Consider the following 15,673-nt stretch of genomic DNA (forward strand, 5'->3'; position numbering starts at 1 on the left):
GTAAGATTTTAAAGAGGATTAAATACAATGAGAGATTCTATTGCTATGTTAATATGAAAAAAAATAAAAGGTCAAACCCTCATGTTTCAGGGCATAAACTAACTACTAACTGATAGGGAACTTATTCTAGAACTGTCTGCCAGGCATCTTCTTGCACCTTTTCTGAAGCATCTGGTCCTAGTCACCGTCAGAGATAGGACCCTGGACTAGCAGGACCAGCAATGCAATTCCCATAAGCAGAGTGCATGTAGGAGCCTGGGACGTGTCAAAGGAGGATGCTGGCTGGTGCTGCCTCACTAGCCTTCACTTGTAAAAACTTGCAAAGTTAACACATCAGACATTACCAGCTTTGAATTTAGACAATGAAATTTACAAATGTCCTAACAATGTTTCACGGCTTTATCTTGTTTCTACGGAAACAGATATTTGATCAACCAAAATGGAATAAAATCACCACATCAGAACTGATTAGGATCATGTCAGGCTGAGTTATTCCTGACATCACACAACTGATAGCTCACTTTTATACTGCAGCTCTGTTAAAGCAGTATATGGCTATGCAAAAGCAAAAACATCTGCAGTCTTATGGAATATTAATATTATTGTGGTTTGAATAAATACACAGGGGGAGATTATTCACATGACGCTTATCTTGCAACAATCATACAAGCAATGTCATAAACTCACATTATCATGTGCTGAATGTTAAAATTAAATCTTTCGTCTCATGCTCTTGCAATACATCGCTCCCTTGTCTTCTTTAATATAATGAAAATTATGTACTGAAAATTCAGATAAAAAAACTCTACCACTCAGTGCTCTCTATCAGGTAATCTATTTTGCCAGTATACTGCGAATTATAGCCACCTATGCAAAAATGAAACTGAAATCCTGATGGAGCATGTACTAAATTAACTCATTCCGTGAGGAAATGCTGGGAACAATCGATAAAAAAAACCCTCAGAATACAGAGAGCAAAGATAAAACAATGTTCAAAACAACCAGTTATTTTTTCCACAAGGAAGTTACTGACAAATGGAACTCCACTGAGCTAATTGTCCTGTTATGAACCCAATCAGTGTGAAGGAAGGTGATGGCTCAGGGTGGTAATTTTAATTGGCAGACAGGAAGATATAAATGGCAGCATCCAACAGTAACAGTGGCTATTGTTCTGACAAAGCGTTAGTTTCACACACCCACAAAACATTACCCATTTCTCTTGCTTTCTTTGTGCTGCTCAGCATATTATTATTGTATATCTTGTACATGAAGACTTTTCACATGTCTAATCCTGAACTCAGTTTGTGTGTTTAGAAAACACACACTCGAAGGAGCTACATTCTTAACAGTCTTTTAAGCTTCCAAGTTAAAAAAATAAATGAAAGAATGGGCACAATAAGACATCAACAACTTCAATGCATCCAAGTGTGGCCCCTTCAGACATTTCTTTCATTAAAATGATTCAGCTCTTCCTTTCCCCTCAAGCTTCTCGTGCTCTAGGTTCAAACTTGTCTAGTTACCGACCTATCTTCAGCTATGTCTACACTACAAGCTAGGGTTATGAGTCTCCTGCTCACGTTTGCACACTTGAGCTAGCGTAAGTACAAATAGCAGCGTAAACGTGGTAGCAGTGAGTACAACTCACCTGAAACCAGTGGGTATGCTTGAAGAGAGCATGTCAGAGTTACAGTTTAAGGCCAGAAGAAACCACCAGATAATCTAGTCTGAACTCCTATATATTACAGGCCACCAACATCATCCATCACCTACACACTAAACTCAAGACTGAGCATGGGAATCACACCCCTAGCTCGTATTGCAGACATAGCCTTAGATTAGCGGTTCTCAAATTGTGGATTGGGACCCCAAAGTATGTTGCGACCCAGTTTTAATGGGTTCGCCAAGGCTGGCGTCAGACTTGCTTTCCACAGGGATCTGTATGACAGCAAACAGAGGACAGTGGTGTACCGGGAAACCGAAAGTGCATGGTAGTGAGCACTCACTACAAAATCAAAACTAGAGATTTCTCACATTTCTATGCTACCAGTTCATCTAACTCAGGGCCGGCTCTGGCTTTTTTGCCGCCCCCCTGGGGGAGGGCGGCGAGCCCCGGCGGGGGCTCCGCTCTCCCCCCAGCGGCCAGAGCGCAGGGGGCAGGGCGGCGAGAGGGCGGTGAGCCCCAGCCAGGGGGGAGGGCAGCGAGCCCGGCCGTGGCCCCGCTCTCCCCGGGGGCCGGAGCGCCGTGCCACCCCCCTCCAGGTGCCGCCCCAAGCACAAGCTTGGTGGGCTGGTGCCTGGAGCCGGCCCTGATCTAACTATCCAAACTCCTCCCCAATACCAGTGGCTGATACCAGGTTGTACAATAATAAATGAGCAGTACTAATTAACTGGATGGAAAGGAGGGAGTGGGATGTTGTTTAATGGGCAGCCACACTAAAAACTAGAGTGTTTTGGGACCACTCTCAAACCAATATAGGGTTTGAATTTTACTGCTGTCACAAAAGAAGAAATATTTACCATAGAAAAGGAATGTATGATAGACATAGGTACTGGAACAGCTCACTGTAGCATAACGATCTAGCCGAAAATATTTCTAATGGACCCAACACAACAATACACTGTAGCTACCCTGCATACAGGCAGCTTGGTGGCTGAATGTTCTAAGTACACACTTTCACTGGGATGCTGAACATACCTACCTGACCAGGCTGTGGGGAGGCTAAGCTAATGTTTGTACAGTGCTTTGAAAGAGTGCAAAGTATTATTTACAGGTGTGTCCTAACATTCCACCGATTTCAATGGACTACGCCAGTGCAACAAGTGCAATGGAGGACCCACAATGAAGAGGTTCAAAACCAGGGACTGAACCTATTTTAAGCTGGAGCCCTTTGAAATGTCATTAGAATGGGGTGTCCAGAGCCCTCCCTGAGACACTGAATCAGCTTCACTGGCAGCAGAACTTCATTTGGGTCTGAAGGGAGGGTTGCTTCACCCCTAATGGATTTCCTAAGTCCTGGGGCAGCTGTTTGGTAGGAGAACTGCAAGATCAGGCCTCGAGGTTTGAATTTCTGAGTGGGGAGGAAAGGAGAGGGACTTTCACTGACCTCTATTTGGTTTGGTTGCGACGTGTTTATATCCCAAATTGTTGGCACATGGTTCAGGCTGTCGGCGGGCAGGAAGTCCTGAGCATCGGCAATGTCGGACAGGGAGTCCGCGGGGGATGAGAAGAGGGAGTTGTTGGAGAGCTCATCGAGGTATGAAGAATCCTGAAATGGAAAGAAAAGCCCTTGGTTACAGGAGACGGTAAGAAGGTGCCTCCAAGGTTCTGTCTTGCACTCATGTTTGATTTCAGAGTATTAAATGGACAGCCTTGTTACATCCATGCTCCATGGTGCTTCGAAACGAACTGGTAAACCAGGACAGCTATCCAGAGAAGCGGGGTTTAAATCTATAATCCCAGTTTCTTGACACAGTAGGAAAAACTGCTGGTGCAATGTACAGGAACCCAAGTTAGACTCTTTGGAAACACTTTTAGATTGTGACTCTCCAAGTGCAGATCAGCATGAGAGAGGCTCAAAGGACAGGACAGCACCAGTCACTCTGATCTTCGTATTTAATGAAAAACTACTGAGCACTAGTGAAAGGTGCCAAATCTAAAGTCCTCTATGTAGCCACAAAATAGGTACAGCATGCACAGCAACAGCACTAACTATTCTCCCATCCCAACATGACACCACGTATCCATTATCATTATTTGTATTACAATAGCACCTAGAGGCCCCAGCCAAGATCACAACCCCCATCGTACCACGTGCTGCACCAGAATTTAGCAAGAGACAGTCCTGTCACAAAAAGCTTACAGTCTAAGCAGACAAATCAGTAAAAGGGAGGATTATCATCCCCATTTTACAGCTGGGGAACAGAGGCCCAGAATGATGAAGTGACTTGCCCAAGGTCATGCAGGGAGTCTGTGGCAGAACTGAGAATAGAACTCAGGTCTCCTAAGTCCCAGTCCAGGGCCTTGCCCCCAAGGCCTCCCCTTCCTCAAGCTGGACAAGAAGGGAGCACCTTTCAGTTAAGGGGTCACTCTCCATCCTTAATCATTCCTTGGTGTGTCTGCTGAGACTGCCCATGATAGCTCTACCAAGAACTGGAACGAGCCCCACCACGTGCCATTTACAATCCTCTCCACTTCTCCATCCAGCTCCTTATTTGGTTGTCTGATCTCCAAATAGGCATGAGAACCAAAAGCCAAGAATGCAGGTCTAAACAGAGAGCCTATTGGAAAACTTGCACAGAACTCTACCCCCCTACACAATGCCTGACCCTAGCCATTGACTTCACTCACTCACTCTCGCCATTAAATCTCTCTGTAAAACATGGAGGCGAAGGTCAGCCTTCTGTTCACCTTACCGCAATTTCTCTTAAAATGCTGGGCTATGCCGTTCAGTTCTCAGGTGGAGAAGTGTCAGTGTTCCGCAGGGACTGCGGGATGGACCAAGGGGCCCTTCCGCCTCTACCATGAGGAGTCTGCCAATATAAACAGCTTGCTATTTCTTGTGAGAGGAGGGACATTTGTAGACATGATGACAATTTAGGCCCTTTGCTGCTGCTAGGACAGATAACCAAATGTTTGTGGTGGCACCCCAGTATGGCTGCCAACGGGTCTCTGATATGAGGAGTCATTGCTCTCCATTTCCAGTTAAAGGCCTGTTTTCTACTGATCTAGCTGCAGAATAGGAAGGCAGCCAAAGGGTTTTAAAGTCCTAGCCCGGACGCAGAATCATGAACAGCTGAATTCCCTTGGGTTATTCCTGAGGGTTTCTGGCCAAGAGCTAGGGAAAACTCTCTCCTGATTGCTATTTTGCAGTATTTCAAACCAGCAGGACTTTTCCTTTCATTCCCTTCCAAGATAATGTCTAATTTGGCTCCCTGTAGCAACACTGGAGCTGTAGGTGCGATAGCCAGCAGCTGACATGTTGATCCCAGTACCCAAAGTAAGAGAGGCTGTGGGAATGGTGAATAAACTGCGGATTACTGAAGCATTGATGGGGTACAGGCATGGGAGTAGCGATTACACTCCACTTTTAGACGGGTATTCCCAGTCTGACTGGGTCAATTCTTGTTAATGGACAGCTCTTACCAGTCTTCCTCCCCAACGAGGGACGCTCAGGTGCCCGTTTAGGGTTCTAGCTCTTAACAGTTCTGTGGCTGCGTTTTGGGTCACCCAGCACCAGGCGTTTTCAAAAACTGAATTCAACATTTGGGTTTGTCACGTTGGAAATAAACAGTCTCCAGAAACAAGAGTCACACTCCGGGGTAACAACAAGGAAAGTATCTGGGTAAGTACCACTGTTGATATCCTCCTCCTAGACCAGACGCAGGGTCACCTTGTCCCATCAGAGAGACTCCATACCACAGGAATTGGCCTCCAGCTGTGCCCTGACGTACAGAAGTGTTCTGGGCCCGCCAGCTCTGCTCCTAACAGAATGGGAGCTAGCTGAACAATACAAGGCGCTGACACCCCGGTCCAACCACACAAAGCTAAAGGAGCATGAGGCCAGGTTCAAGGACTACTCCCAGTCTCTCGCACAACAGCAAAAAGCCCTTCCTGTAATATAATATGGGGCTTAACTAAAGAATTGCAGGACAGTCGATGCTGTATTGAAGCTAGAGTTATTCATACAATTAAGGTATTTTTAAGTTAACCTCCCGTCTCTCAAGATCTGTGTCACCTTCAAATATCCCACCTAATTCCAATCCCCCGCAATGACACCTGCTGAGCACCTCAACCTTCCATGCTGCCGAAATGTGTCAAGTCACCTCACTGCTTTTCCTCTTTCCCAACTCTCACTTCCAAGAACAAATCCCACGGGAGTGTAATGGTCCCTGCTGCTTGGGACCACCATCAAAATCTAGCCTCCTGTACTAGATCTGCAACCCTGGAAAAAGCAAAGATATGGGCCATGTAGAATTTATGGAAGTGAAACCCCCCAGTGCAACAATTGTTCTGTCCATTCAGAGGCACAAAAACAAGTGCGTGAGAATCTTCTCTATATAATCAGTTCCAGCAGTTCCAAGTATTTAACACATCAGGGCCTATACAATGAATGAAGAAGTGAGGGTTGGATAGAACCTCTAAGAAGTAGCTCTCGTGCCATGAGTGCACATGATGCTGCCCAAAAAGGAAACCTGCACCAATTTCGGGTGGCTCAATGATTTTGCAGAAGTTACTCTCAGAACACCAGCTAAATGGGCAGCAGTTGTGCTTCCCTATATGTCTACACAACACTTAGCACATACAAGTAAGTGAGGGGAGAGATTTTTCTCCTAGAACTTCCCAGTCCAGAAATCCATAGCTACAGCGGTGGGGTCTGCCTTTGTTCTGTCCACGTGGAGTAGGATAGCCATGGCTAAAATGGCCAGTCCTGAGACACGGCTGCGCTATTTTCAGTAATTCTTTAAAAGATCCTGAATGCAAACACAGACGAGCCCAACCCAGGACGGGTCATTTCAGGTGAATCACTTGGTATGTGTCTGGAAGGGAGAAAAGCAGACACCTGCCCCTGGTAATCTTTTATAGCGCAGGGGCTGTTTGCAAGTTACTGAGCCACACAGCATGGTGTGAATCTGTAGCACGGCAGTTTGCCTCGCAGTAACATCCTGCGTGGACACTACTCTAGCGCAGTGAAAGTCCCAGAGTGCAGCTTAGCATATTGCTTCAAAGTGCAGTTTGCTAAGCTGTGTGCCGGGATTTTCACTGAAGTGTTCACACATATTCATACCCTGGCTTGCCTCGCCTTAATTTGTTGCGTAGATGAGCCCTCAGCTAAGGCAAGGAGGTGCAACCAAGTTCATGTTCACATTACACAATGTGAGAACAAGATCAACATTGCAACCCTGGTTTGGAATCTGGGAGATGGACAGGGATTTGCTGAACGCCGCAGAGCTAAATGATAAGCATCTGTGTTTGTGTTCTCAGAAGGAGAGTTGGCATGGGGCTGACCTCACCTCAGACGAGAAAGGGCAAAAAGGACAGGAGCTGTGGGGCACTGGATGTAAGAACTATTTTGTTTACACAGTGGTTCTCCAATATTTTTTACATTGCCCCTCTCACAGATGGATCCACCTCAGTGCTTAATTCAACACTTTTCAATCTGAGGACCCCGCTCGGTTCCCAACTTACAGTGTGGGAACAACTGCAGTGTGGTCTCCAGGCATGAGCACGGGGCTAGAAGTCCGTAGGTCTTGGCTGTGCCGCTTACTCATTGTTTAGCCTTGGACAAGTCACTTCAACTTTGTCTCCACTTCCTCATCTGTAAAATACGGATCCTGCTCCGTATCTCCCACCTCCCATAGGTGGTGTGAGAATTAGTTAATATTAATGCAGTGCTTTGAGCACAGGGGCGGATCTAGGTTTTTTGCCGCCCCAAGCACGGCAGGCAGGCGGCTTTTGGCGGTGTGCCGTCACGTGGATTCGGTGGCATGCCTGTGGGAGGTCCGCCAGTGCCGTGCCTTTGGCGTCCCCGCTGCCGAATTGCCGCCGAAGCCGCGGGACCGGCGGACCTCCCGCAGACATGCCGCTGAAAGCCGCCTGCCTGCCACCCTCACAGCGACCGGCAGGCCGCCCCCCATGGCTTGCCGCCCCAGGCATGCGCTTGCTGCGCTGGTGCCTGGAGCCACCCATGTTTGAGCATAAACATTAGGTTAACATAGGTAACAAAAACATCAGTGTAATTTACAGGTCTCGTGCAGCACCCTGCACGCTGCATCAACCCCCTTGTGCCAGCTCCCAAGCCACTACTGCCTGCATTCCAGGGCCCCAGGAAAACTCACTTCTTCCACAACACTCCCAAGAGCCAAGCTAAACGATAATAAAACTCCTCTTCTTCTAGGCTTCCCAGCACTGTCCCTCTTCCCTGATCCTCTCACACTGTAGCTCTGGGGGCAGGGAGTATTTTTATTTGTGTCTGAGATAGTGCTGAGCACAGGGTAAACACTTCAGAGGTGCACTCATTCCCTTTGGATCAAGCCATACTGAACAGGAACACAGCACTTCTTGTGGCTCCTGCCCCGTAGCAACCTACTGACCAAGAATAACTTAGCAGAGAAGTTAGCAATGGAGACAGAGTCTGCCCCCTTCCCTTGTTCCAGCCAGTGCAGGACTGTTCCCTGTCCCTAAACAACACTCTCCAAGGGCTAATCTAACTGTCTAGTTTTAAATGCCACATGATGAGGCTTAGTATGTTAGATGATCAAAATGAATCACAAGAAGAAAAGGAATACACAGTAAAGTACAATTTACAAGAGTAAAAGTGTCCTTTGGGGCCAGCCCTTATTGACTAGTGAATAACCATCCTGAATATGACGGTCCTAGTCACAGCGAGGGGATAAGCAAGCAGTGATAGCAGAGGACTTTATTTTATATAAAGAAAACTGATAAATGCCAAGGAATTCTAGGACATGTCCTCAATCTTCAAAGCAAAAGCCCTACTCATAGGAATCACACCGGGAACTGAGCAAGCAGGACACGACAGCAAACGCCACGGTCACATGCCAGCGACAGCCAGGGCCAAGGAGACATCCCAGCTAGGTGAGTTTTATTAATCTGTTTTCCCTCCGGAAGGGGATCAGCTCAGGAGCAAACGTTCGCAAACACATGTGGCAGAAGTGGAGCAGAAAAAAAAGAGAAGGAAGGGACAGCAAGGGCACAGGAGAGCTGCAGCTATGAAGGCAGAAAGCGCAGCCATTGCTGGTGAGCCCTGAGGGAGCAGAGTGACAGGTGGGCGCTCACCATGCGATCTGCTGAACGCTTACCCTGCAGCAGGACCAACACCCAGACACGAGTGAGCTCATTGGGTCTTCCTGACGCGAACCCCCTTTGCCCAGCCTCTGGTGACTAACCCATCCAACTCTTTGCTGGTCACTTTGGGCTGAGATGGGGAATAGGAAATTAACTCCAATGTCAGAAATATTAGTGTTGAAAATGACCTCTTGGGCTCATGCTAGATTTCTGCCCCCTGGGGCTCACAATGTAATTCAGGCAGATGGAATACGCCAGTTTGTTTAAATGAAAAATAGACCCACACACTTGCTTTGTGCACCTTCAGTATCAGCAATTCCACAACTTGCCTTGGCAGGTTATGCCATCGTCTCATGCGGCGCTCCGGGAACTATTCTAGTTTCCAGGGACAGAAAGCAAAGGAAAGGACTCTAGTTAATTAAACGCACCTTACAACGGCACGACTGTGCTGCTGCAGCCGCACCATTGTAAGGTGCACTCTGTAGCTGCTCTTGATCGCCAGGCGAGCTCTCTCCCAGTGACAAAATAAAACCACCTCCAACGAGGAGCGGTAGTTTCATCCCCGGGAGCGCGGCTCCCGCCGATGAAGCACTGTCCACCGGTGCTTTTCGTCGTTCACATCCCTGAGCTTTACAAATTTTAACGATGGAAGTGCCAGTGTAGACTTGCCCACAGCCCACAGCTTGTGAAAAGCAGAGAAGGAGGGTCAGAGTTTAAATCCCGTGAAGCATCCCCTTCTGCTATGTGACTGTTCTGAGATACATCTAGCACCCCCCATAAAAGGGCGTTATCACCTGGCAATGAGAGGGAGTTTAATCTATGCTGGCTCCAGGGAGCGCTTTAGTAGAAAGGTGTCAAATCCTGGAGAAGCAGCTGGGAAAAGCTGGGAAAAAGACTGGGCGGTGGGGTGGGAGGGGACCAGGACACAGATGGTTAAGTTAACAGTGGAGGGTAGGGAAGTCACAGCAACAGAGGTGCAGCAAGGACTGAAAAGAGGAGTAGGTTCCAAGCTTCTGACACACCAGATCCCTGATTTGGAAAGAGTGTTGTGTGCTGTGCTGCCTTTTGCCCCTCTGGACATGGGTAGTGGCTGAGCACTGCAAGTCCTTTTGTTGGTGAAATGGCCTAACACCCTACAGTGGCCTGGACAAGGTATTCTGGAGAGATCAACCCACTTAATCCTTCAGGACTTGAAAGGGTGCTTATTTTGTTCTGCTCCAGGCTGACTAGTAGTAGTTAGCACAAAAGTGGGCCAACTACGGCCCATGGGCCACGTCCGGCCCGCGGGACCGTCCTGCCTGGCCCCTGAGCTCCCGGCCAGGGAGGCTAGCCCCTGGCCCCTCCCCTGCTCTCTCCCCTCCATCACAGAGCCACACTGCCGTGTGGGCAGCACTCTGGGCGGAAGAGCTGCGCGCTCCTGCCAAGCAGAGTGGCAGCGTGTCTGGCTCCGGCTGGCGCAGCAGCCAGACATGCTGCTCTGCATGGTAAATGGGCTGGGGGGTTGTATAAGGGGTGGGAGGTCCCGGCGGGTAGTCAGGGGACAGGGAGCGGTTGAATGGGGCAGAGGTTCTGGGGGGGCGGTCAGGAGATGGGGGGGGGTTTGGATAGGTGTGGGGTCCCAGGGGGCCTGTCAGGGGGCGGGGGTGTGGATGGGGTCAGGGCAGTCAGGGGACTGGGAGCAGGGGGGTTGGATAGGGGGTGGGATCCCAGGGGGCAGTTAGAGGTGGGGGGTCCCGGGAGGGGGCAGTTAGGGGACAAGGAGCAGGGGGTGGGAAGTGGGAGGGGCGGATAGGGGGCAGGGGCCAGGCTGTTTGGAGAGGCACAGCCTTCCCTACTCGACCCTCCATCCAGTTTTGCAATTGCAAAACACCAATGTGGCATCCAAGGTAGCACCTCTCATCAGAGTAGACACTTTTTAGTGATAGTTTTTTCCATTTTACAGAAAGAGAAACTGAAGCAGATGGAATTCTTAGGATTTATCTAATGCAGGCAAATTGGGCTGGAATAAGATAGGCTGTGAATTTAAAAGCACCACAGCTATTCCAGAATAACTCCCCGTGTGGACAGTTCTATTCTGGAATAAGAGTGTTCTTTTCTGGATTAGTTTAATCCACTTCCAGGGTACATCTACACTACAGCGGGGAGTCGATTTAAGATACGCAAATTCAGCTACGTGAATAGCGTAGCTGAATTCGACATATTGCAGCCGACTTACTCCGTTGTGAGGACGGCGGCAAAATCGACTTCTGCCGCTTTTTGTCGGCGGCGCTTACTACCACCTCCGCTGGTGGAGTTAGAGCGCCGATTCGGGGATCGATTGTCCCCGAGAGGTCGATTTCTACCCGCCGATTCAGGCGGGTAGTATAGACCAGACCCCAGAGTCTGGACTGCAAATTCTGGATGAGCCAGTTATGAGTGGGCTTTTCGGCAGGACGTTATAAGGGAGATAGGCAGGACTGCGTGTCCCTGATCTTTACATTGTGGCATTACAAGCTCATCAGCTCATTCTGGGCAAGCGCAGAGAATGTCTGTTTCTGAATTTAATTTCTGAATCCACTGCCTCCTGGCACAGATTTTCCCCAGTTTTTCCTATAGCAATGATAGGACGATGGACACGGAAACAAAAGCTTTTCTGGTGAAGAAGTTCAGAACTAACAGTTCTGCAAGTTACATAAGTAGTGGGAGTTTATAGGAGTGCAGTCAAAGGGCAACCCCCCTGTATAGCATGTTAACCATTTAATAGAGTTTCACGAGGGGTGAACAGTAAGTCAATGGGGAAATATAGCTAGGAAGATGCTGGCCATATAAACTCTCCAACATGTTCTATATTTACAACAAAGCTCAAATAGGTACAATTCACTGTTTTATTAATGTTCACAAAGTGCTTTGAGCACCTCAGTTCAAAGGTGGTTTAGTAACAGGCTAGTTACCTGACTGCCTTCTGATTATTTCAGATTCCCAGTTCAGCTGTGGAAGGTATTAATGATGTACCGCATTCTGGCTAGTTTCTGACACTTTCCCAAAATGGATAAGTTATCGAAAGCAAGAATTGATTCACTCTTGAGAAAGTGATCAGAGGGAATAAGTGTAAAAGAAATGTAGTTACACCTCTTTCTCCTCGCCACTAGAGCTCCGGTTTCTACTTCCTCAAAGCAAATGTTCATTAAAATAAATGAAAGAACAGGTGAAATCTAACTATAGAAAGTGTGTGCGCCTAAAAATATTTTATGACCACAAACCCATTGGTATGAAAGGTTTATTTATTGGCAATCCCTCCCCATAAACAGAGGAAACATACTTCTTTTGCACAACAGTAGTCAGTTCCTCTATACTAAGACAGCACAACACCTGTTCCATTTGGTCTTTTAAAATAATAATAATAATAAAAAAAAACAGCACAACACAAAAGCTAAAAAGCCAGTCAGCTAGAATTCTGTTTCTAAAGAACAAAGTACGCACACTGGATTTCAGATTACTTTTTAATTTCTCCTTCTAACTTACTGAGCTGCAACTTGCCTGTGCAGTTAAGAGGAAGTTTTCTAGCCATGAAAATCAAAGTCCTTCCAACCATAATGCTATAAACTCGCAGTCCTGGTTTGATTGGCAAGTGCTTCTCTGCCCTTCTGTATAAATGTTCTGAATTCGGAATAAAACTCTTGAAAGCCTTTAGGGTTAAAAAAAAATAGATTAATCTTCCACACTGCTTCCCTTCCTCAAAGTTTCTCAGTTAGTTCCAGAATTCTGACCGGTTAGGAGTGATCCGTGTGTTTTGAATATTTTAGCATAATACAGAGTGCATCTTAAAAATAGTAATCCTTTTCTTACCCCCTTACATCAAGAACCGTGGCTCTGAAATTCTACTATCTATGTATAAACAGGCACACACATTCACAATAGCAGCTAAAAGATGCCTATCCTGCAAACACAATGCAAACTATCAAGTGAAAAGAGGTAAATGTTACCTTGTAGAGAGATGAAAACTTTAGCCAAAATTGCATTTGGGACATTTTAAAACTGCATTCAACTCGTTGCCAGAAGAGAACTCGGGCAAAACAATGAGCCGTGCTTTTTCAGTACATAACGGAGAAAGATCCTCATTCATGACAGCAGCAGCGGCAGCAGCCAGAGAAAGATCTCATGAAGGTTTAAAGAAATGTCACACGCCAAAGTAAGGAGTGAAAATGGTGGAAAAAAAGCCAGTCCATACAGTGCGGCTGTCCTAAGCCTGTAGAAATTTGCATACAGTGTTTAGTCATGAAGCAGAGTGCTCTTACTTCCTCTAAGTACGGGAGCTGACTTTCAGGAAATGATGCCTGCTTGGTAAGTCAGTGAAATTACTGGCAGTGCGATGAGAATTACTGTATGTGGTGTAATTCAACCACAGATACACTGTAAACAAAGCTGAGCTCCTCGATGGGCTCCGTTTGACTTGGGACAGAAGCAAAGTCTATGTCGAGTACTTATCTGTTCAATAAGCCAGCGCATAGCTCATCCCACTCCCCCCCCACCCCTTTCAAGCCCAGTCTGAGAAAAAATGCTAGCTTGGACAAAAGAAAAACATCTGCCTTTTTGTTTGTTTTCCCTTTTCTCAGAGATTTAGGGGTTCAGATGAACCTGCCAGCTGAATTCCCTTCCTTACTCGCCCGCCTGTCCCGCAACAAAAATAAGGGAGGGATTCCTTAGTTAATGGTGTGCTCTGAATGGTTATGATTTTACACACATACACATACCCCCTTCACTTTTCAAATACTTCATTTTGAGCTTTCTGCAGCTTTGCTGGTTAAGTAAAGATATTACTACTAGGGATGACCTGTTTCTGCTGCAGGGTGGAGAAAGTAGAGAAGGAAAGGGGACTAGAAGGAGGCATCTAAACAGGATTTCACTACAACAACTTTAACAAGAGACTGCCCTAAAAAAAAGGTAGATGCCAAAAGGAGAAGTAAAATGTTACTTGCAAAGTTTTATGGTACGAGGAACCTGTCGTTTGAACGTATTTGTTCGGTTTTGGGGAACAGAACGGGATGCATCTGTGCGCTTCTCCCCAGAGAGATTAATAACAGCACTCTGACAGATCAAAGTCTGGAGCAAGGGACAGTATTACAGCTCCTTCAATGCCTTGCAAAGTGGGAGTGAAACACTTCATTTCCTCCAAATGGAGATCCACACCTGATTAACTTCACCTTGCCCACATCCGCTTTATTGTTCTGGCTCACTGTGTGGGAACCGAATTCCATGTGGGTGAAAAGCCAGAGGCACAGATCCAGCAGCGATAGTGCGTTCATTAGATATGCAGCTCTCTACTAAATACTCTTAACCAGCTGTGCCGGTAAGGGAGTTCTAGTTACCTGGCTGAACAAGCTGTTATATAGCATGTCTCTCAGCCTGATGAGCACTGAAACCAATGATTGGTATTCTGGATGGAAATCCCCTCATCCTTCCCCTCACCAGCAGGACACTTTTCAAAACCGCATCAGACTGAAATCGCACTTATGGTTTTCCTGCGCTGGATTTGGAGGTTCGGAGACTGTTTGGCAAAGGTGGAAGAGAAACACCTGACAAAAGTTTCCTGGCTCAGCGGGAAACATCAGGAGTAAATGGGCTTTTAGCCACATGCAAGAAACTTCTGGAAAAGCCCACTTATTGAAATGGCACTTCTCACAAAAGCAAACAGCCAGAGAGTGAGCGTCTGTGTTTGGAATGAGGGGATCCTGGGTCAAGAGATTGGCAGAAAAGGCAAACTATCCAGGGGACCTGTGGAAGAGGGGAAGTGTGTCTGAGATCTGAGATGCATACGATAGACTGGTCTCCTCTATCCTCTAATGATTTTGAGAATCAGGAGGACACATGCTATATGGAACAGATTCTTTTCTGTGGAGGATCCTCTGCTACAGAACATCCTGCCACTGGAGATCCCAATGAGACACAATCTTGTGAAACCTGAGTTTCAGGTCAAGATTCATTTCTTCAGGAGTATGCCCAATAACAGAGATGTGCAACATTCCAAACCTGGAAAATCACTTATAGGACCTCCACTTGAGAAGGCGCCTTAAAATAGGAAGGAGAGCTAGGTTTGTTGTTTGGGTATATAATTGTGACACTTAGATGGTGCTTAAGTGTCACGCTGGCAGGTGTATTAGAATTGCATCTAGAATGGAGATTCGAGCCCTATTGCACAAAATGCCTGTCCTGGAATACTCTTCCCCGTTAACTAGGTAGGAAAGGAAAATGTCTTTCCTTTGGTGCTCTGTGGCACCAGATCTCTGGCTGTAGTCTCATACAGAAGAGCAGGTGACAAGGAAAAGAAGAGGAGGGGTTGCTTAAGCAGCAGCCACTTTTGTGATGAGGAAGAAAGATGCCATCTCAAGTCCTTTGTAAGGTTTCTCAGCATAAAGGAGGATGAATTTGCATGGATTTCACTCTTTCACAAACAAACAAAAAGAGTGGGAACTGGATAGGAATAGAGTGGGTTGAGGGGGAGACAGGTTCTGTGGGTTGAGGGGAAGCTGAAGAATTTGGTTTTTGTACGCAGCTGGGTTTGGGTAGAAAAAGGCAGTTAAGTATGCCCCTGCTGCTTATGTCAGTCAACTGTATTTTTTAATCACCTAGTAGAGGTCCTAGAGCTCAGAAAAGGTGCTTTAGTGACTATATGCTGGAATAGAGAGAGATCAAATAAATTTAAAAGCAAGTCTTAATCACTGAGACTTGCTGCCGGGAACTGAATTGCTATGTGCACTAGATTAAACCACTACCTCCTGTCTAATATGTGAAACTACAGACCACCAAGGTCTTGCTACTTACACAACTCTTGAAAATAAGGTGGGCTATTTCCTGTTTTTTAACTCTCAGTGGACAAATGAGACAAAATGAAAG

General features: G+C 46.7%; 1 protein-coding gene across 3 annotated transcripts in view; it reads right to left on the reverse strand.

Moving 5' to 3' along the window:
- Window positions 1–15,673, reverse strand: part of SBNO2 (strawberry notch homolog 2) — a 111,821-nt gene that overhangs the window by 33,854 nt on the left and 62,294 nt on the right. For 2 of the 3 annotated variants that reach the window (XM_054013626.1, XM_054013625.1), the window contains exon 5: window positions 3,105–3,266. In XM_054013626.1, the coding sequence (XP_053869601.1) occupies window positions 3,105–3,266 (162 nt within the window). Of the gene's footprint in view, window positions 1–3,104; window positions 3,267–12,765; window positions 13,071–15,673 lie in introns of those variants that run through there. The other variant, XM_054013627.1, reaches the window with a different exon arrangement.

The sequence above is a fragment of the Malaclemys terrapin genome, chromosome 24 (genome assembly GCF_027887155.1).
Source record: "Malaclemys terrapin pileata isolate rMalTer1 chromosome 24, rMalTer1.hap1, whole genome shotgun sequence".
Lineage (NCBI taxonomy): Eukaryota > Metazoa > Chordata > Testudines > Emydidae > Malaclemys > Malaclemys terrapin.